At 44.9% G+C, this 23199-nt stretch overlaps 1 protein-coding gene and 1 long non-coding RNA gene across 4 annotated transcripts in view; one reads left to right on the top strand and one right to left on the bottom strand.

Annotated features, from left to right (window-relative positions):
- The window catches only part of LOC130274231 (cytochrome P450 2D15-like), a 43339-nt gene that overhangs the window by 6261 nt on the left and 13879 nt on the right, over nt 1–23199 (top strand). For all 3 annotated transcript variants that reach the window (XM_056522306.1, XM_056522308.1, XM_056522309.1), the window contains 4 exons: nt 1052–1214; nt 19300–19452; nt 20147–20307; nt 22153–22326. In XM_056522306.1, coding sequence (XP_056378281.1) covers nt 1052–1214; nt 19300–19452; nt 20147–20307; nt 22153–22326 — 651 coding nt within the window. The remainder of the gene's footprint in view (nt 1–1051; nt 1215–19299; nt 19453–20146; nt 20308–22152; nt 22327–23199) is intronic.
- Nucleotides 1757–22349, bottom strand: LOC130274232 (uncharacterized). The gene is made up of 3 exons (XR_008844293.1): nt 22228–22349; nt 8815–8956; nt 1757–3560 (listed from the first exon to the last, which is right to left on the bottom strand). It is a non-coding gene; the product is annotated as an uncharacterized LOC130274232 (long non-coding RNA).

Here is a 23199-nt window from a genome sequence, read left to right as displayed (position 1 = left end):
TAGTTCTCTCTGCTGACGTTATTATAATAATAATAACACTTTATTTATTGTTGTCCTTAGTTGGATTTGAACCCAAGTCCCCAGCACTGCAAGGCAGCAGGGCTAACCACTGAGCCACCATGCTGCCCTTAGCTTACATCTGCTATGCATCTGCTATGTATGGTTGCCAAAATGGACAGAGATGTCAGCAGAGAGCACTGTGCTCGTGATGTCATCAGTGTTCCAAAAAGAAAGGAATTTCCTCTGTAGCATTCAGCAGCTAATAAGTACTGGAAAGATTAAGATTTTCTAATAGAAGTAATTTACAAATATGTTTAACTTTCTGCCACCAGTTGATTTAAAAGAAGAAAGGTTTTCACCGGAGTACCCCTTTAAGTGAGCAGACACTAAGATAGACACAATGATAGATGGTTTGTCACAGTTATTTATCGAACAATCTTGCAAAAAATTCTCCCAATATAATGGAAGCACAGTAACTTGTAGTACAGTAAGGGTACTGCCCTTAAAGGGGTTATCCAACTATTAAACCTTATTCCCTATCCACAGGATGATTGACTGAGTGGCCCAACACTATTGAGACTAATACGTCTTGAAAGGTGGAGGCCGAAGCACTCAGAGGTAAGAGGCGAAAAGTGAGATAGTGAGTGTGCTTCCAAGAAACTGACTATGCTCTGCTTTAGCCCTTTAGACAGTACATTAGTCCATAATGCTCCTCTGAGGAGTGCACAATATTTGGCTCCCAGTGGAATTCAGAACAATAGTAGAATTCACAGAACTGAGCTTAAATACCCACTGCAGGTGCTTGGTAAATATGTAGCTGAGCTACCACAAATTCTCTAAGCCCTGGGTTCAAATATGATCAAGGGCAAAATCTGCATTGGGCTTGTATTAGTTTTATCTGGGTACTCCAGTTTACTTCCACATTCCAAATACGGGGGGGGGGGGTGGGGGACTGATGTAACCATGCTATGGAATATGTTGGTGCCGCAGAAATAAAGATATTTTAGAGCCAGTGATACCTATAAAACCTCTTGCCGTTTTCTCATTACAGTTGAGCAGACAGTATGGGAATGTTTTCAGCCTGCAGATATTCTTTGAGGATTCTGTTGTATTAAATGGCTATGAGGCCATAAAAGAAGGACTGGTCACCAAGTCCGAGGACACCGCTGACAGACCCTCCATACCAATGTTCGAGCATCTTGGAATGAATACTGGTAGGTGTCAATACTTCCATACAGAGGTGAACCTAGCCTTTTTTCTTCCTGAGAAGAAGAAAAAAATCCTATATAAATCCTATTCAGTCTGTAGCCCTGTGTATTCCCGATATTTTTCTGCAATCTGGCCTTATATTTCACTCTTAGCAATACACATCAGGGCAGATTTATTATTGTGAATGCACTATAACCTCATTTTGTAGGAGACTGTACTTACCATTATGCATCAACTAGCCTTGGCCTAGGGCAGCAGTATTGAGGTGGGCAGCACTTCAGGAGATCACGGAGGTGGGTCACACTAATCTTCCATCCTGTGTCTGAATACCTTTTTAATAGTTTTAGCTGCAAATGTAAAAGTGAGTTAAATGCAGACATGTTCATATTTGCCTGGATAAAGAATGGGGAATTTACTGCAGATTATATGAGCCACTAGAAGCTAGTTGGATTTGGTTCAGTGTCTTTTGTATTAGAGAGCTTTTCCTGTAACTCAGAGGTCACCAACCTTTCCTGGATCCTTAGTCCTTTTCTACTATAGTAAGTTGTGTTAAGCCACACTGGATATTTAAGGGAATGCATTATCAGATATTGAGAATGGAGAATGGACAGCAACAGAATAATATAATTTGAGAGGCGTGTTACATACCCATGAAACTTAGGATGTATTGTGGCAGATAATGACATTTGTTTTGAGTGGATGTGCCAAACCTGGAATAGAGTGGGAAGAGAAGGCTTTAATCCATGCATAGGGCAGTCCAGGGTTTCATTACGTACCAACTCCTAAGAATATTCTCCTGGCATATACTCATACATGGCCCGCAGCTTGGGTGAGAAGGGTTATATAAGCAGTCCTGATTTATTTTACCTGCGTGACAAGAACATAAAGCTGGGGGAGGCCATTCTGAATGAAAAGCCTAGGATTGTAAAGAGCAGGAGGGTGTAATGGGGCAGAAATAATGGCAGGCGGACAGTGCAGGACACTGAAAAAAACTTTACACAAAAAATATACACGGGCAGAGTCCTATCATGGGAAGATATTGATAGCTAAACAGTACAACAGTCCAAAACTATGTACAGTCCATTATCCCAAATGAGGACCATTCTGATCCAGCAAAGATCTCACTATGTCTGCTAGGTCTTTAGCTTGAGGTCTCTTTTAGCTTTTCAAGATACCCATCCTACCTGTCCTAGTGGCTTTTCTTGGCATTTTGGCTAAGATTCGGTGTAGTACCTTCCTGTTAGTTGGTGGTGTGGAAGACTACCAAGACAGGATATGGGAACCACCCAGAATGGTGCAGGTGTATTGGGGTCAGTTGTATGTCCGTGCAGTGGGCCCTGAGGGGACCTGTATCTTCTGGATCAGGTAGGGTAAGAGCCCGGGTGCAATAGTGCCCTGGGGGTGGTGACCCCAGGGTATCGGAACTCACCTGGGAGTAGTGACCCCACTTGACTGATGGCTTGCAGCAACCACTTTTTCTCTCACTCTTCTCAGCACTCACCTCTAGCTTTCCGGCCTTCTGGCTGTTGATCAACAGAGGAATTTTTATAGATCCGGCCGGATGTCCGGGCAGTATCACACTTTGCACATCCACTACTTTACTCTTTATGTTTTGTCTGTGCTCACATTTTTGTTTCTTTTATATACACTAAGATTTGGTCATGGTGCGGTAGCCCTAAAGGGTGTCCGTCCTGCAGGTCTAGGGGGAGGTGTGTGTGGCCATTAGGTTCCTCACCTCCCTGCCATAGCCGAAGCAGGAATGCCGAACTGGTTTTACTGGTTCCTATTTGGCAACTTGGTTAATGGCTAGAAGTTCGTCAGGAGCTCTTTTCTGTCCCTTAGTAGTGCCGGCAAAAGGGGACATTGTACCTGGAACCTTGCAGGTGCCTTTTGGCCTGGAGGCGAAGGGTTCGGTTTGTTGGGGGGCCTCTCTCTCCTTTCGGAGAAGGGCTTGCAATGGACCGCATCCTCATGCACTTTTTTTGTGTGAACGCTTACACTTTTATTTGCATTTGAGAGCCCCATGGCACTAATCCTACTTTCCCAGATCCCTCTTCTTTCTCCACATATCTGGTTATCTGACTTGACACTGGACATTGCAGTCTCCCTGCTGACCCTCAGGTAGACATCATTTCAAGGGCAGCACTTTCCCCGCTGCCCATGACCTTTCTCATGCAGCTTTGAAAATACAGAGTGAACTTAAGTGATCTGAAATAAATTGTTGTTCATTTGAGTTTCAGATATGTTGCACAATCTTATTTCATGTTTTAGATTTGCATTACATCATCGTATGGCGGCAGGTAACAAGGTGACTCAGAACATTGCAGAAGCCAGTGTAAGCATGAAGTAACCTAAAATTGAAACAGATAATACAATAAAACATTTCTTAATTCATAAGCCATTAATATTCAATCCTTGATACCATATCACAAAAATAGTGGGAGACATATTCAAAGACCACTGTAATATGTGTTACAACAACATCAATTTTTTTTCTTCTCCTAACATTTACATGGTCCCTTGTGCTGCTTTGCAAATATCTGAGAGTTTATTTTCATGCCACATCAGTTTTTTTGTCCGAGTTAGGCGCCAAATTGTAAGTCTTGGTAACAACCTAATCTTACTAAATATCAATGATTACTCTATTAGTGCCCAGACAAGCAACAACTGTGTGGATGAAACAAGCCTGAAGGCAAAGACATGAGAAGAATAGATATAGATATGGGTATTGATCACAATGTATGAAGGGTTAATGGCAGACATCAGTGTGATCCCTAATGTCCGCCAATATTGGATAGCAGCTGGGACCCACAGTCTATGAATCGAGCACAGCTCCAGCGATTGCATCATACACTAGGCCTTATTTACTAAGGCTTTTCCAATTATATTTTGTAGGGTTTTTTTGTGTCACATGTGTCGTGCACTAGTATTTCTGACAAAAAAATCCAAAAAAAACCCTGCTAGCTCTCCACTTTACTTAGACAACCCTACAAAGAGGCGTGTACCCAAAAAACTTACATTTTCAAAAGAAAGCTAAAGATTTACTAAGGTTTCCACATAAAATGTGATGGATTTGAGCTCTGGAAAACCTGACAGCTCAGAGCATGTGTACAAAGAGCAAAACCTAGGGAAAATCGCCAAATACAAGATACAATAGTAAATACAATGGAAAAAACCTGTCAGAAACAAAAACCCACAAAGAAATGTGATGTCTCAGTTCGGGATATGTTCCTACAGTCCTGTCAGGTTGAGACCGTATACGTTCTCAAGGCTCTCCTGCAGTGTTCCCCCATAAGGTGAATAGGTTGTATACTAAGTGCAAAGGGCCTTTGAAGTGTGTCACATGATTGCTAGTCACATAATAATGTTTGTCACATGTTTAAGTCATGTTTGTTACCCAGAGAACACCAGGTGACCCGCAGTTGGCCTATGGACTCCTTGCTCAGCCCCTCTTTATAAAAGGGGGAGGTACTACGATCTCTCTCTTGTGTTTCACTTTCTGCGAAGGTCAAGTCCAGTCCAGACGTCTCAGGGACAGTGTCCACTAATCTGAACTGTGACCGAGAAAAATCGCATGCTGATGCGAAAAAAAGTTTGTGCCAGAAAAATTTACAAGACTGTTCTAATTGCAATGTGTTTTACTAAAGGCGCTAGTGAAATAGTGGGGGAGGTGAAAAGGAGTCCATTATCTGTTGTTGCAAGTAACTTTGAAGTTGTGAACATTATGTGCAAGATCCATAATGAATCAATGTTACGTGCCAAAATGTCTGCAGTTGTACCTCAAAGGGTTAATCTGCTGGAGGAGAAGCGCACAAAAATTTCCCACGCTGGTCAAAGTCCCGCCCCTGAGCGTGGAAGTCAAGTCGCAGGGCGTTAGAAAAGGATGCACCGCTGAGTCACTTCCAGTCCCAGGCTCCACTGATGATGAAGTTCCAGAGCCTGACCTCTTCAATTCTGGGGAAGTGCTGGCAGAGAGTATGAAGATGGCGGAGGCGCAGCTGTCCACGTGTGTAGACTCCCAAAATGGCACCGGAGGACCGGCAGATTGCTGCGGCTGAGGCACAGGTGTTCCAGGAGTTAGTGGATCGCCTGCACAAGCTTAACATCGGGGCCAAAGACGCCTTTGCCAGAGGACGATGGAGAGTGGGCCGCAACCCTGGTGGAAATCGTCACGAGAACCGTCACCGGTGAGGCTGTCACCCCACCACCGGACCTGGGGATCCTGGGCGGAGATCGACACGGAGGAGTTAGAAGTGAGTAACCCGCCGAGGCTGCGCTCTCTACCCCTCCATCTACCCCCAGTCCAGAGCCAGCGCCCCAGGTTCAGTAGCCCCCAGCACGTCCTCAGTCACCACCGCTACCTAAGTGGCTATTTGGCGATTAGCCTAACTTGATTCAGTACATAAGGGAGCATCTTCTTCCCCTGCCAGGGAAGTCCCTTCCCTCAGTTCATTCGGCCCAGTCTGAAAGGGCTAAGAGAGACGCTGAGGTGGCCGCCATTCTGGAGGAACTGAGGGTGCAAAGGATGAAGAGATATGGGCTGAAGCGGCTGCCATTCGAGGTGCGACAGGAGCAGCAGCAAGATACCAAAAAGTTGGAGGCCCTGTACATCAGTAATCAAGTTTGACAAAGTGAGGGGGTTTAGCACCCTTATGGACTGCCACCATGGGGGCATCCTTCTAGTGAACAGGTGGGCAGTACAAAGGGACTTTCTCCCCCCCCCCCCCCCACAGCTATGCATTCTCTGAAGAGCAGGGAGATTGTGGAGTACACGCCTGTACAGAGTCTGCGAGGGGAATGAGCAGCAGCTGTCACTAGACCAAAGAATTCCACACAAATCCTCTTCGCCTATTTCCCCTCTGAAGATTGGGACTCAGATTCATTTGGTCTCCTTCCACCAAGCGTGAAGGGAGCAGTTGTTCAGGAAGAGTATCCAGAGTGACCTGCAATGTACCCCAAGTATCTGCCTCAAGGATCTTCTACAGATGTGCCCAGGCCTACTTTTGCTGTTGAGGAGGTTTGGCCTGACCATCGGGCACCAATGTAAGTGCTCAGACCTACTATGGCTGCCCCAGAGGTTTGGCCTGATCATCAGGCACCAACAAAAGTGCCTCTGCCTACTCCACCCGTTGCGGAGGTTTGACCGGACCAACAGGTACCAACAGTTCAACCCCCAGTGGCACAAGCTGCTGCTGTACAAGTGGTGGTCTCTGTGAGTCCGACCATCACTGAATCTCGTGGAACACACATGTCAGCCCCATGGAGGGGGCCCAGTCTCGGGGTCCTAGGTATATGTCCCAGCCTAGAAGACAGTCTGACCAACAAGGTTGGAACGGAAGTGTATGTACACAAAGAAATGTCCCATTTGTGTACTCATGTACTGTAACTTTACCAAACTTGGTCGTAAGACTAACTGACTTCTGTGTTCAAGCACACTCTTTTTGTTGTTCAAGGTTTACAAGCAACATTCAAGCACAGTGCCTGACGAACTTGTTAAGAAAGTTTTGTGGATACTCATTTTGTAAGATTTGTGCCCGGCTTCGGCCGTGATTCTCAGGAACCTGACGGAGCTCAAGCTCTTAGAACCTGAACTCTATAGTGTATCTGGACTACTGAGCGATACATGAACATCTGTGTACATATTGTCATAGTAATATATTTTTGCGCACCATTCTACACAAGGGACACATTTGTGTTTCTGTACTAAAATGGTTGTAGTATAATAAAATGTATGTAATTTGTTGTACACCAATGTTATGGTGTACTGTATTTTCTGGTGTCTGGCATTTTACTTTGCAGGGGTATCCTGAACAGTCGGGAGAAGCAACATTTCATTGCATTGCCAACATCATGTACAAAGTTTAATACAGATTAAAGTTGTGTACTACACATAGTCATTAAGTACACATAAATGCATGTGCACATGTCTCATATACATTAGGGCTGTAGCACTCACTGCATCCATTCAAATGTCTTTAAGTTGTTGCAAATGTCTAATGTAATTTCTTGTGTCCACATGCTCAGGATACTTTGCTGTCCAGAAGGTATTCCTGTATCTACAAAGCACGTAACCTACAAAGTCAAAGGTAACAAGTGTCAAATGTTAGCTAATAAATGTCTATATAACTAGTGTTCTGGGGAGAAGTGTGTAATGCCAAGGGACCCCAGTAGCCAAGGCATTGGGCAGAAAGCCTCCGGCAACCCAATCCGCCAGTGTTATGTATTAGCCTTATGTATAATGTATTGTTATACGCATAGTCAAATATCATAATATGCATAGTCATAGTCAAATGTCATAATATGCATAGTCATAATCCATAAGTCATGTTTATACTATATTCATAGGTATGTTGCCATTGCTATAAATAGTACTTATTCTCCAGTAATCCTAAAGTTATTCAGTTATACAATTTATCAGAGCAGAGACTCTCTTGAATTATCAGTTTTTTGTCAACAACAGCCTGGAAATGGACGTTAATTGCAATGCCCCAGAACTGCACATGGCCCCACGCCCTGGCGTCACAAACATGAAGGGGTTAATACCATATACCCCTGGGCAACACCATCTGCCCCTTACCCCTCACATCACACCCCTTGGCTCACCACAGAAAACTCTGCTCCACTCTTAATAAATGAGGCCCACTGTGTGCTAACTACCAGGACACAGAGACTTACATGTAAGTTGTGTGTCCTCTAGGGGTTAAATGTGTGTGCAGGTGCAGTGACTGTGTAGATAGTACAAAATGGCCTGCGATTTCAATGGACTCTCACCCTTTGAAAATATCATGTAAAAACATGAAAAGTACATCACCACTGTACGCCCCTTTTGAAAAAACTGACGTGCATAGGGTAAACCTCGGATCATTCTCATGTAAAAAATTTTGAATATTTGGTGGAAGCATTTTTGCGCCGAAATTAGGACGCAAAACTTGAAAATTTTGCCTCTAAAAGTTTTGAATGAGTCCCCCCTTATATCAGGAAAACAAAAGGATCGGGTGGTTGACATTTAACATCCAAGATTCTTCTCACCCCCAACATTTTCCATCATGGGAGAGTCTGGAGGCTTCCATACAAAAAAGTAACAGCATGAAAAAAGTAATGGTGACTAGGGATGAGCGGCATAGGCCATATTCGAATTTGCGATATTTCGCGAATATATGGACGAATATTCGTCATATATTTGCGAAATTTGCATATTCGTTGTATTTGTTTTTTTTGTGCATATGCAAAAATATATGCGCATATGCAAAAATATATGTGCATATTCACGAATATTGAGCCCTCCCTTCTTTAATGGTATAGGGAACTAATGGGCTAGTGCAGTGGTCTCCAACCTGCGGACCTCCAGATGTTGCAAAACTACAACTCCCAGCATGCCCGGACAGCCGTTGGCTGTCCGGGCATGCTGGGTGTTGTAGTTTTGCAACATCTGGAGGTCCGCAGGTTGGAGACTACTGCACCAGCCCATTAGTTCCCTATACCATTAAAGAAGGAAAGGCTCAATATTCGCGAATATGCGCAAATGCGAAGAGCAGAGAGGGATGCAGTGATCACTGTGATGTGTAAAACGTGTAAAGCAGAAGACTTGAAAAAAGCTGCACTCACCCACTGAGAAGTATTTGCCAAACAATGCTTTATTCCAAGTGTCCATACAGCAGACGGCAAGTCCTTAGCTGGAGGTGCGGGGAGGGAGAGTCAAAGCTCTCAGGTGCGGGGGGCGTACCACTAGACATCACTGTGATGTGTACTGTGAACAAAGGAAAAAAAATCGAATATTCGTAATTGCGAATATATAGTGCTATATTCGCAATATTCGCATATAGAGATGAGCGAACTTACAGTAAATTTGATTCGTCACGAACTTCTCGGCTCGGCAGTTGATGACTTATCCTGCATAAATTAGTTCAGCTTTCAGGTGCTCTCGTGGGCTGGAAAAGGTGGATACAGTCCTAGGAGACTCTTTCCTAGGACTGTATCCACCTTTTCCAGCCCACGGGAGCACCTGAAAGCTAAACTAATTTATGCAGGAAAAGTCATCAACTGCCGAGCCGAGAAGTTTGTGATGAATCGAATTTACTGTAAGTTCGCTCATCTCTATTCGCATATTCGCGACTAAAATTCGAATTTCGAATATTCGTGAGCAACACTAATGGTGACGCTTCACCTCAAGGATAACATGGCAGCATCTGTTGTTTTACTTGCAATGTTGTGCTACATTTGTGCCTTTTCTCCCTGTACAATAAACAGCAGCCTGAGCTTGTTAGCTCTTCCCTTTATTCAACCTTTATGACTGAAAATGTAAAACATCACCTCACAGTCTTGTGGTAGCATCTATTTAGTCAGCGAGGGAGCGGCAAACATTATGTCATACTGATATATTACAGATCACAGCTCAAAGTTCAGCTCCTGGATGTAAAAAAAATGTTTACTTATGCCTCTGACATTACTGCATAAATCAGTGATACTGTGAGCGTTAGGCAACACTAGGTTGTAACATTCTAGTGACTGATTGTGCAAAGATTTCTAATACAGTGATTCCTCAATTTGCAATGGCCTCAACATACAATAGTTTCAACATACAATGCTTTTTCTGGACCATTGTAACTTGAAACCAGTCTCAACATACAATACTACGGACAGTCCAGATCTGTAAAACCTGTCAATGGCTGGAAGAACCGACCAATCAGAATGGCCATTTTACTGGTAAAACACCTGTATTACTGAAGTGTATGCACTGACTGGTGTCTGGTAGCGCCCCCCTACAGTACAGGGAGGAACTACAAGTTCTGTACTACTCCTTACCTGTATTACTGAAGTGTATGCACTGACTGGTGTCTGGTAAGGCCCACTGCAGTACAGGGAGGAACTACAAGTTCTGTACTACTCCTTACCTGTATTACTGAAGTGTATGCACTGACTGGTGTCTGGTAGCGCCCACTACAGTACAGGGAGGAACTACAAGTTCTGTACTACTCCTTACCTGTATTACTGAAGTGTATGCACTGACTGGTGTCTGGTAGCACCCACTACAGTACAGGGAGGAACTACAAGTTCTGTACTACTCCTTACCAGTGCCAGGGTTAGCTGCACACCAAGTAAGGATGGCTACATTTGGGACATTATGTGTCCTGTATAGGACCCTGAAGAAGCTTCTGTCCTCTACATAAACCATTGTTTCCCAACCAGGGTCCCTCCAGCTGTTGCAAAACTACAACTCCCAGCATTCCCGGACAGCCAACGGCTGTCCGGGCATGCTGGGAGTTGTAGTTTTGCAAGAGCTGAAGGCATCCTGGTTGGGAAACACTGAAATAGACAGTGATTTACAGCTCCCAGCAGATCTTTATTATTTTTATATGTAAGGATTTGCTTTATCTCTACTAATTATCTACTTATTTTTCTTTAATCCTCACTTTTTCCCATTTTGGATGACATTTTGGGGCTTCAGAGCCAATTACCAGGTTTCCATGGAGTTATGGTCTCAACATACAATGGTTTCAACATACAATGGTCGTCTCAGAACCAATTACTATTGTAACTTGAGGGACCACTGTATTATGGATGCAGGGAAAACAAAGTACCCTAAAATATAACAAATCCACATATGACTACAATTGGAATCAGTGCATGTAGAATCACGTGCCAGGAAATATTCATCTTATTCCAGTAATGCCCTCAAAATTATTCAAGTCAGTATAAAATGTTTGTTATGCATTCATTTTTTATTTCCACCCAGTGCAAAAATGTTCTTTGCAAATCAACTTGTGCCAAGAGGTTATACAGATTTGTAAATTAGTTCTATGTAAAAAAGTCAACCCTTCCAGTACTCATCAGCTGCTTTATACTTTAGAGGAAGTTGTGTAGCTCTTTCCTGCCTGGCCACAGTGCTCTCTACTGCCACCTCTGTCTGTGTCAGGAACTGTCCAGAGCAGGAGCAAATCCTCATAGCAAACCTCTGTTGCTCCGGACTACACAACGACCTCTGGCGCATACGGCAGCTAATAAGTACTGGAAGTCTTAACATTTTTTATATAGAAATAAATTACAAATCTGTATAACTTCCTTGCACCAGTTGATCTGAAAACATTGTTCCTCTGGAGTACCCCTTTAACCATGCAATAAAACACTATTGTACTTACCATAAAAAATGAAAAAAACAAGACAATTTTCCAGAAATACAGCATATTGCATTAAGAACCTGGTCTAAAAATACACCAACACTATGCTCCGCCCTGTTAAGGGTCTGTTAGAGTCTTTTTTTTGTGCTTAATGGACTCTGAAAGGGTCAGAGCACAACGTGCACCAATGGGTCCTCACAGATCCCATTGACTTTGCATGGGGTCCGTCAGGTGTTGTTTTTTTTTTTTTTTAGAAGGTAGCGGGAGAAAAATACTGGAAATTCAGTATTTTACAACGGAACTACCACTAATAGTGCTTAGCAGTAGTGTAAAAGAGCCCTTAAAGTTAACGTTATATAACAGGTAGATAGCAGGATTAAATGGGAGGACTCTATCCTCATAATGCCACAGATATTTCCTCCACACTGAACCTTTTACCTAGGCAGGGTAGACACCCTATAAAGAGTATCCCAGCTCTGGAACCTCACCCTTATAGACCTTGGAAAACCCTGCACACTAGGTAAGTGCTAATTCTTAGAGCCCACTGGGGCTTTCCCTCAATGCCTAGGTTTACCACCCACCACTTATGGACCAGTCCCCAAATGTCAGATGCTGTGTGAAAACCTATGATATACTGCAGAGGGCACATAAAAAATAACGCTGGAAAAATCCCATTACCACAGTATGTAGCATCCTTAATAATCAAGACCAATTCCGGGCCTGAAGAAATGCCTTGTGGGCACGAAACGGTGTTGTCGCTCTGGACAGTGCTCCCTATGCCTTCTGCCCTGCCATAACATCTGCAGCCTGTAAAGCCATTTAAGTCAGTCAAGTTGGAATAAAGAATATAGCACCGCAGAAGTGGTGAGTGATCCGCATCTCTTTCCTCTACATATGTTTGTACGACAGATGATATGTGCCCTAAGATGACAGTAACTTCAACCATAGGAATATGCCGAACAACTCAAGTATCAAGGTGTTTCTCCCTTAACAATTCATACATCGGGTTCATCAAAACACCAATAAAACCACAACAGCACAGTACTCACAGGCACAATAGTTTATCAAGAACTCTAAATTCTTAACAATCATGGGTACAAACAATGGTACAAACAGACAATGGTAATAAGTACACTTATCAGATTATCAACATAGATGACTCAATGAAGAGTGATTTATGTTTCCACCAGGATCTTGGTGGAGTAAACTACTATAGTCCCATGACCAGGTTTAGCTCATCTTCCCCCAGGACTTGAGGTTGTTCCTATTCTCTTCCTCCCAGCTTCTTGTTTTGCTTCTATAACTTTCTGGGTTATAGGAGGAAAACAAGGAGACAAGAGAAAGAGAAGAGAAACATCCTCAAGTTGAGCTGAACCTAGTTATTGGACTCCAGTGGTATGCACCAAGATCTTAGTAATTCTTCTATCTTCGTTTTCTGCATATATATGAGATGACGTGGGTTCCACCGCTGCTTCAGGAGGGCTGCACCATTGATATTTAACACTGCTTTATATGTTTTTGTGTCTTTGACGTAATGACTAAAGGTGAGAAAAAACTTTTCCCGACACACTACCCTATGAGAAGCTCTGCCAATTTTGTTCTTAGATATGCATCTACTCAGTCAGTGACATTACTATGGTGTAGGGAAGGATGGTAACACCCCCAAGTGGAAAGTTATCATCCCACGATGGTGTCCCTCCATCAGATAAAACCAGTGGTGTTTAATTCCACAATCTTCAAGTTGGAAAATAGTGTAAACCTTCAACACCGCCACGACGACTCACTCAGAAAGCTTGCTGGCCTTAAGACCTGATGTTCATCATTTTTTAATACAATGCTGGTGTATTTTCTTATGATTGATGTATATCAGTTATTTTGACTGTGCCCACTGCAATATGTCGTAGGTTTTTACATTGCACCAGACGTTTAGGAATTGGTCCATAAATAGTGAGGCAGTGAGTGCCATAGTGGGCTCTAAGAAGTAGCATTCACCTAGTGTCAAGTGTTTTCTAGGGTCTGTATGGGTGAGGTTACAGAGTGGGTTTTCTTCATAGGGCATCTACCCTGTCTAGGTACTAGGGATAAATGAGAAGGGAATAAGAGGGGCATTATAAGGATAGAGCTGCCCTTCTAACACCCAGCACATTATTTTCCATTATTGAACCTGATTCCTCACCCTTGAATTATCTGGTTAAACTTGTAGATTGTTTAATTAATGTTACGCCGAGCGCTCCGGGTCCCCGCTCCTCCCCGGAGCGCTCGCAACATCCTCACTACGGCAGCGCCCCGGTCAGATCCACTGACCGGGTGCGCTGCGATACCGCCTCCAGCCGGGATGCGATTCGCGATGCGGGTGGCGCCCGCTCGCGATGCGCACCCCGGCTTTCGTACCTGACTCGCTCTCCCTCGGTCCTGTCCCGGCGCGCGCGGCCCCGCTCCCTAGGGCGCGCGCGCGCCGGGTCTCTGCGATTTAAAGGGCCACTGCGCCACTGATTGGCGCAGTGGTTCCAATTAGTGTGTTCACCTGTGCACTCCCTATGTATACCTCACTTCCCCTGCACTCCCTCGCCGGATCTTGTTGCCCTTGTGCCTAGTGAAAGCGTTCCCTTGTGTGTTCCTAGCCTGTGTTCCAGACCTCCTGCCGTTGCCCCTGACTACGATCCTTGCTGCCTGCCCCGACCTTCTGCTACGTCCGACCTTGCTTTTGTCTACTCCCTTGTACCGCGCCTATCTTCAGCAGTCAGAGAGGTTGAGCCGTTGCTAGTGGATACGACCTGGTTACTACCGCCGCAGCAAGACCATCCCGCTTTGCGGCGGGCTCTGGTGAACACCAGTAGTGACTTAGAACCGGTCCACTAGCACGGTCCACGCCAATCCCTCTCTGGCACAGAGGATCCACCTCCTGCCAGCCGGCATCGTGACAGTAGATCCGGCCATGGATCCCGCTGAAGTTCCTCTGCCAGTTGTCGCCGACCTCACCACGGTGGTCGCCCAGCAGTCACAACAGATAGCGCAACAAGGCCATCAGCTGTCTCAACTGACCGTGATGCTTCAGCAGCTACTACCACAGCTTCAGCAATCATCTCCTCCGCCAGCTCCTGCACCTCCTCCGCAGCGAGTGGCCGCTTCCAGCCTACGACTATCCTTGCCGGATAAATTTGATGGGGACTCTAAGTTTTGCCGTGGCTTTCTTTCACAATGTTCTCTGCACTTGGAGATGATGTCGGACCAGTTTCCTACTGAAAGGTCTAAGGTGGCTTTCGTAGTCAGCCTTCTGTCTGGAAAAGCTCTGTCATGGGCCACACCGCTCTGGGACCGCAATGACCCCGTCACTGCCTCTGTACACTCCTTCTTCTCGGAAATTCGAAGTGTCTTTGAGGAACCTGCCCGAGCCTCTTCTGCTGAGACTGCCCTGCTGAACCTGGTCCAGGGTAATTCTTCCGTTGGCGAGTACGCCATACAATTCCGTACTCTTGCTTCCGAATTGTCCTGGAATGATGAGGCCCTCTGCGCGACCTTTAAAAAAGGCCTATCCAGCAACATTAAAGATGTTCTGGCCGCACGAGAAATTCCTGCTAACCTACATGAACTCATTCATCTAGCCACTCGCATTGCCATGCGTTTTTCCGAAAGGCGTCAGGAGCTCCGCCAGGATATGGACTTTGTTCGCACGAGGCGTTTTTTCTCCCCGGCTCCTCTCTCCTCTGGTCCTCTGCAATCCGTTCCTGTGCCTCCCGCCGTGGAGGCTATGCAAGTTGACCGGTCTCGCCTGACACCTCAAGAGAGGACACGACGCCGCATGGAGAATCTCTGCCTGTACTGTGCCGGTACCGAACACTTCCTGAAGGATTGTCCTATCCGTCCTCCCCGCCTGTAAAGACGTACGCTGACTCCGCACAAAGGTGAAACAGTCCTTGATGTCAACTCTGCTTCTCCACTTCTTACTGTGCCTGTGCGGATTTCTGCCTCTACCTTCTCCTTCTCCACTAAGGCCTTCTTGGATTCCGGATCTGCAGGAAACTTTATTTTGGCCTCTCTCATCAACAGGTTCAACATCCCAGTGACCAGTCTCGCCAGACCCCTCTACATCAATTGCGTTAACAATGAAAGATTGGACTGTGCCGTGCGTTACCGCACGGAACCCCTCCTAATGTGCATCGGACCTCATCACGAAAAAATTGAGTTTTTGGTCCTCTCCAATTGCACTTCCGAAATTCTCCTTGAACTACCATGGCTTCAACGCCATTCCCCAACCCTTGATTTGTCCACAGGAGAGATCAAGAGCTGGGGTACCTCTTGTTTCAAAGACTGCCTTAAACCGGTTCCCAATACTCCCTGCCGTGACCCTGTGGTTCCTCCTGTAACCGGTCTCCCTAAGACCTATATGGACTATGCTGACGTATTTTGCAAAAAACAAGCTGAGACTCTACCTCCTCACAGGCCTTATGACTGTCCTATTGACCTCCTCCCGGGCACTACTCCACCCCGGGGCAGAATTTATCCTCTGTCCGCCCCAGAGACTCTTGCTATGTCTGAGTACATCCAGGAAAATTTAAAAAAGGGGTTTATCTGCAAATCCTCCTCTCCTGCCGGAGCTGGATTTTTCTTTGTGTCCAAAAAAGATGGCTCCCTGCGTCCTTGCATTGACTACCGCGGACTTAATAAAATCACGGTAAAGAACCGCTACCCTCTACCTCTTATCTCTGAACTCTTTGATCGCCTCCAAGGTGCCCACATCTTTACCAAACTGGACTTAAGAGGTGCTTATAATCTCATCCGCATCAGGGAGGGAGACGAATGGAAAACGGCATTTAACACTAGAGATGGACACTTTGAGTATCTGGTCATGCCCTTTGGCCTGTGCAACGCCCCTGCCGTCTTCCAAGACTTTGTTAATGAAATTTTTCGTGATCTCTTATATTCCTGTGTTGTTGTGTATCTGGACGATATTCTGATTTTTTCTGCCAACCTAGAAGAACACCGCCAGCATGTCCGCATGGTTCTTCAGAGACTTCGAGACAATCAACTTTATGCCAAAATGGAGAAATGTCTGTTTGAATGTCAATCTCTTCCTTTCCTAGGATACTTGGTCTCTGGCCAGGGACTACAAATGGACCCAGACAAACTCTCTGCCGTCTTAGATTGGCCACGCCCCTCCGGACTCCGTGCTATCCAACGTTTTTTGGGGTTCGCCAATTATTACAGACAATTTATTCCACATTTTTCCACCATTGTGGCTCCTATCGTGGCTTTAACCAAGAAGAATGCCAATCCTAAGTCATGGCCTTCTCAAGCGGAAGACGCCTTTAAACGGCTCAAGTCTGCCTTTTCTTCTGCTCCCGTGCTCTCCAGACCTGACCCATCTAAACCCTTCCTATTGGAGGTTGATGCCTCCTCAGTAGGAGCTGGAGCGGTTCTTCTACAAAAAAATTCTTCTGGGCATGCTGTTACTTGTGGTTTTTTTTCTAGGACCTTCTCTCCGGCGGAGAGGAACTACTCCATCGGGGATCGAGAGCTACTGACCATTAAATTAGCACTTGAGGAATGGAGGCATCTGCTGGAGGGATCAAAATTTCCAGTTATTATTTACACCGATCACAAGAATCTCTCCTATCTCCAGTCTGCCCAACGGCTGAACCCTCGCCAGGCCAGGTGGTCTCTGTTCTTTGCCCGGTTTAATTTTGAAATTCACTTTCGCCCTGCCGACAAGAACATTAGGGCCGATGCTCTCTCTCGTTCCTCGGATGCCTCGGAAGTAGAGCTCTCTCCGCAACACATCATTCCTCCTGACTGCCTGATCTCCACCTCTCCAGCCTCCATCAGGCAAACTCCTCCAGGGAAGACCTTCGTCTCTCCACGCCAACGCCTCGGAATCCTCAAATGGGGTCACTCCTCCCATCTCGCAGGCCATGCGGGCATCAAGAAATCCTTGCAACTCATCTCTCGTTTCTATTGGTGGCCGACTCTGGAGACGGATGTTGTTGATTTTGTGCGGGCCTGCACTATCTGTGCCCGGGATAAGACTCCTCGCCAGAAGCCTGCTGGCCTCCTTCATCCTCTGCCTGTCCCCGAACAGCCTTGGTCTCTGATTGGTATGGACTTTATTACAGACTTACCCCCATCCCGTGGCAACACTGTTGTTTGGGTGGTCGTTGATCGATTTTCTAAGATGGCACATTTTATTCCTCTTCCTGGACTTCCTTCAGCGCCTCAGTTGGCAAAACAATTTTTTGTACACATTTTTCGTCTTCACGGGTTGCCCACGCAGATCGTCTCGGATAGAGGCGTCCAATTCGTGTCAAAATTCTGGAGGGCTCTCTGTAAACAACTCAAGATTAAATTAAACTTTTCTTCTGCTTATCATCCTCAATCCAATGGGCAAGTAGAAAGAATTAACCAGGTCCTGGGTGATTATTTACGGCATTTTGTTTCCTCCCGCCAGGATGACTGGGCAGATCTTCTACCATGGGCCGAATTCTCGTACAACTTCAGAGTCTCTGAATCTTCTTCCAAATCCCCATTTTTCGTGGTGTACGGCCGTCACCCTCTTCCCCCCCTCCCTACTCCCTTGCCCTCTGGTTTGCCCGCGGTGGATGAAATAACTCGTGATCTTTCCACCATATGGAGAGAGACCCAAAATTCTCTCTTACAGGCTTCTTCGCGCATGAAAAAGGTTGCCGATAAGAAAAGAAGAGCTCCCCCCATTTTTTCTCCCGGAGACAAGGTATGGCTCTCCGCTAAATATGTCCGCTTCCGTGTTCCCAGTTACAAATTGGGACCACGCTATCTTGGTCCTTTCAAAATCTTGTGCCAAATTAATCCTGTCTCTTACAAACTTCTTCTTCCTCCTTCTCTTCGTATTCCTAATGCCTTTCATGTCTCTCTTCTTAAACCACTCATCATCAACCGTTTCTCTCCTAAACTTATTTCTCCCACTCCTGTCTCCGGTTCTTCGGACATCTTTCCTGTAAAGGAGATACTGGCCTCCAAAAAGGTCAGAGGAAAAACCTTTTTTTTGGTTGACTGGGAGGGCTGTGGCCCTGAAGAGAGATCCTGGGAACCTGAGGACAATATCCTAGATAAAAGTCTGGTCCTCAGGTTCTCAGGGTCCATGAAGAGGGGGAGACCCAAGGGGGGGGGTACTGTTACGCCGAGCGCTCCGGATCCCCGCTCCTCCCCGGAGCGCTCGCAACATCCTCGCTACGGCAGCGCCCCGGTCAGATCCACTGACCGGTTGCGCTGCGATACCGCCTCCAGCCGGGATGCGATTCGCGATGCGGGTGGCGCCCGCTCGCGATGCGCACCCCGGCTTCCGTACCTGACTCGCTCTCCCTCGGTCCTGTCCTGGCGCGCGCGGCCCCGCTCCCTAGGGCGCGCGCGCGCCGGGTCTCTGCGATTTAAAGGGCCACTGCGCCACTGATTGGCGCAGTGGTTCCAATTAGTGTGTTCACCTGTGCACTCCCTATGTATACCTCACTTCCCCTGCACTCTCTCGCCGGATCTTGTTGCCCTTGTGCCTAGTGAAAGCGTTCCCTTGTGTGTTCCTAGCCTGTGTTCCAGACCTCCTGCCGTTGCCCCTGACTACGATCCTTGCTGCCTGCCCCGACCTTCTGCTACGTCCGACCTTGCTTTTGTCTACTCCCTTGTACCGCGCCTATCTTCAGCAGTCAGAGAGGTTGAGCCGTTGCTAGTGGATACGACCTGGTTACTACCGCCGCAGCAAGACCATCCCGCTTTGCGGCGGGCTCTGGTGAACACCAGTAGTGACTTAGAACCGGTCCACTAGCACGGTCCACGCCAATCCCTCTCTGGCACAGAGGATCCACCTCCTGCCAGCCGGCATCGTGACAATTAACAATTACATTTCTTGAAAACAAAGGTTCTTCATGTCTAATAAGGGGTATGTCACATCTGTGCTGTGGTCCTTACTTGTGAAATCTGCAGAAGCTTCTGATGAACAATTTTTCTTCCTTAGGGATCGCATTTACTGGGTATGGTCAGCGATGGAAGGAGCAAAGACGATTTGCCCTACAAACTTTGAGAAACTTTGGGATGGGAAAGAAGTCTATGGAAGAACATATCCGTGAAGAAGCTGCCTACATGTGCTCTGCTTTTCAGGCTAATGAAGGTATGGCTATAATTCGAAATGCCACTTATGAGCTAAAACACAGAAAGACTACATACTGTATTTGCCACATGGCATTTTTGGGGGCCAAGTGGTGTTTAACTCCACAATGTTCAAGTTGGAAAATAGTGTAAACCTTCAACACCGCCGTGATGACTCCCTCAGATATCTTGCTGGCCTTAAGACCTGATCTTCATTATTTTTTAATACAATGGTGGTGTATTGGTACGATTGATGTATATCAGTTATTTTGACTGTGCCCACTGCAGTATGTCATAGGTTTTTACATTGCACCAGATGTTTAGGAATTGGTCCATAAATGGTGAGTGGTAAACCTAGGCAGTGAGGCAGTAAGAGCAAAGCCGATTTGCCCTACAAACTTTGAGAAACTTTGGGATGGGAAAGAAATGTATGGAAGAATGTATCCATGAAGAAGCTGCCTACATGTGCTCTGCTTTTCAGGCCAATGAAGGTATGGCTATAATTCGACATGCTGCTTATGAACTAAAACACAGAAAGACTGCATATTCCAAATTCTAAACCTATATGGGGGGATGGGTGCACACTTTTTTTTTTTTTTTGCCTCAGAAAGCATTATAAAAATACAATCTACCTTTATAGTATTAGTATCAATGTAGCTAAAAATGAAAAGCAAAGTACAAAATACAATGTACTGATGATGTCTGTCTGTTTCCAGGACGTCCCTTCGATCCCTTTATGGTGATCACTAATGCCGTCAGTAATGTTATCTGCTCCATTATTTTTGGAGACCGATTTGAATACAGTGATTCGTCATTTCAGAAAATGATTTATCTGCTCAAAGAATTGGCCGAACTAGAAACCAAACCCATCACTCAGGTGAATATCTGTTATCTATTATCTACCTGCTTATCTATTTATTGAAAAACAGAACCCTACAAACAGTCTTGTCAGCATGCAAACAGGCAGGCGTCACAGTTCCGTAGTCCAGGGTTATTGTAAAAATTCACATACTGCAAAGAGTGCCACTTTTAGCATTCAGTATAACAGAAACTTTAACCCCCTACACCATCAGATTCTTTACATAAACATAAACTTCTGAACTTTTCACTCAAAACTTGGCACGCTCAGTCTCAAAGTCAGTCTTTCTTTGGGCAGTATTTTTTGGATCAACATCCAACATACCCCAGGAAAGCTGATCTGCTTCACAACAAGTCCTCTTTGCTACACTCTGGCAGTGCTCACACACCTGTGAGATCAGGTTCAGGACTCTAACACACACCAGAACTGGAGTATGGAAGTGATTTTATGTTCGGAACCTTTAGTCACTCCCAAAACCTGGACCCAAATCCAGTCTGATGTCCCTGAGGCAAGAGGTCTGTCATACATACCTCCCATCCATTAGATTACCAGCTGTTTGCTTACTCTCTTTATCTGTTTATCTATCTATCATCTAATTTACTTCTCACATAGGTTTCTTACCACCCCACTAGAGGTCCTTATGATGATAAATCCTGTATGTGTGATGATAGCAACAAAGTTAACAAAACAATAAAAAGTAGCCACATACTTATGTTGGTGTAGAGTCTGCCTTTACAATGTTTTCCTCTATAAATGTGGATATATATATATATATATATATATATATATATATATATATATATATTCAAATAGCAAAGTAGAAACGGCACTCCAAATTAGAACTCAAACTTGGTTTATTCACTCGTCTGTATACAGCGACGTTTCGGCTTATCAATTAAGCCTTTCTCATGCATGCTTGAGAAAGGCTTTATTGATAAGCCGAAACGTCGCTGTATACAGACGAGTGAATAAACCACGTTTGAGTTCTACTTTGGAGTGCCGCTTCTACTTTGCTATTTGGATATTTCATTGGGAGAAGGTCTGCTCCTGAAGCTGAGCACCCATTCGGATCTTGAATCCTGTTGCACGGTGCTTCTCCTCCACCATCTTTTTATATATATATATATATACATATATATATATATATATATATATATATGTAAGACGTCTGAATATTGCGCAGAAATTTAAGAAGTCCAGTTTTCCATTTTTCCATGTTATATTCCTTCTAATCCAATGGAGTAACTGGAAAAAACCCGGAATGTTGGTGGCCTTGAAGACTGGGCAAGGAAACACTGCCATTAAGAACGAATGGAGCAGCAATTGAGCATGTGTGCTGGCACTCTTTCACTCGGGGCACAATTGAAATCAGTTCTTGTGATCAGTGGGGCCTATGGACTCTTTTCTTCATAGGGCATCTAACCTGTCTAGGTACTAGGGATAAGTGAGAAGGGAATAAGAGGGGCATTATAAGGATAGAGCTGCCCTTCTAACACCCATTCTTGACATCAGTTCTTGTGATCAGTGGGGCCTATGGACTCTCACCGATCAGCTATTTATCCCCTATTCCCTTTACTTGTAGTCTCAGTATAACCCTTTCAGTACATTTCTCCAACACTGTACAGATCTGTTGGAGAACCAACCTAATATAGTGACCAGAGAAATGACTCCCTGGATATCTTGTGAATCAGATGTACTAAACCATTGACATGAAATCACATTTTTAAGAAATTTTTGTTGTATGGATGTAGTGTTGTATAAAATGTGCTCTTCATAATAGACATCAAACTGTTTACTGTATTGGATCTTTTTCGTGTTAATTCCATGAAGGGGTATGATCTTCACCAAAATTCTTCTCTTTAGTTCTACAAAATCTTCCCCTGGCTCATGAAGGTACCCGGACCCCATCAGAAGCTTTTTAGCATCCAGAGTACTTACCTAGACTTCCTAAGAGCAATCATCCAGAAACACAGAGACACCTGGGACCCTGCGGTCAGGAGGGACTTCATTGATACCTTCTTTGAAGAAATTGAAAAAGTAAGCAAATGCCTACTATGTACTGTATTTATATTGTCGGTGTATGATATTGTATTTGTCAAAAGCCTAGATTTACCAATCTGTCTGAGACAAAAACTGTTGGTGTTGCCCATGGCAACCAATCCCAGCTCAGCTTTCATATCCTAACAAGCTCTGGTAAAATGAAAGCTGCGCTGTGATTGGTTGTTAGAGGCAAAATCACTCCAGTTTTTTTCCTGGATAGATTGGTGAATGTTATTGTTATTTTAGTGGTAACATTTTAATAAAGTCTATTAATATGTTAAAGGGGTTATCCATAAATGGAAAAAGAGAGCTAATTTGTTCCAAAAACAGCACCACACCTGTCCTCGGGTTGTTTGAGGTATTACAACTTGACTCCATTTGCTTTAAACAATCTGTGCTGCAACACCACACACAACCTGTGGTCAACTCTGCTTTTCTAATCCTAGATAACGCATTTACACTATTTAGTATCAGTTCAGTTTACTGCAAATATTGTGCCATCTGTCCCTCCAACCATCACACTGAGTTAAATACTAAGTATATACATACTATCTGTTATGGTCACTTGACTAGAAGGGCTGGTTTTGCAATGACTAGACAAGGGTATGGAGTCTAAGAGATCCCCTTATTTTAACTGTAAGGCCCTGTTCACACTATGAAAATTCAGCCTTCAGCAGCCTTCTCCGGACCGGCCGTTAATGTCCATGGACATTAAGCGTTGTCCCCTTCATTGCAGCGCAGTCACTGGATTTTTCCGGCATGTTCAGTATTCTGACGGAATAAAATTCCTTGTCGGAATTTCTGCGATATTACTACAGCAGAAGCCTATTGAAATCAATGGAGCATGGAAGTATGGACCAGTTCACCGTC

The sequence above is a fragment of the Hyla sarda genome, chromosome 5, assembly GCF_029499605.1.
Source record: "Hyla sarda isolate aHylSar1 chromosome 5, aHylSar1.hap1, whole genome shotgun sequence".
NCBI lineage: Eukaryota > Metazoa > Chordata > Amphibia > Anura > Hylidae > Hyla > Hyla sarda.
The sequence above is the reverse complement of the archived record's forward strand: the minus strand, read 5'-3'. Positions and strand labels throughout refer to the sequence as shown.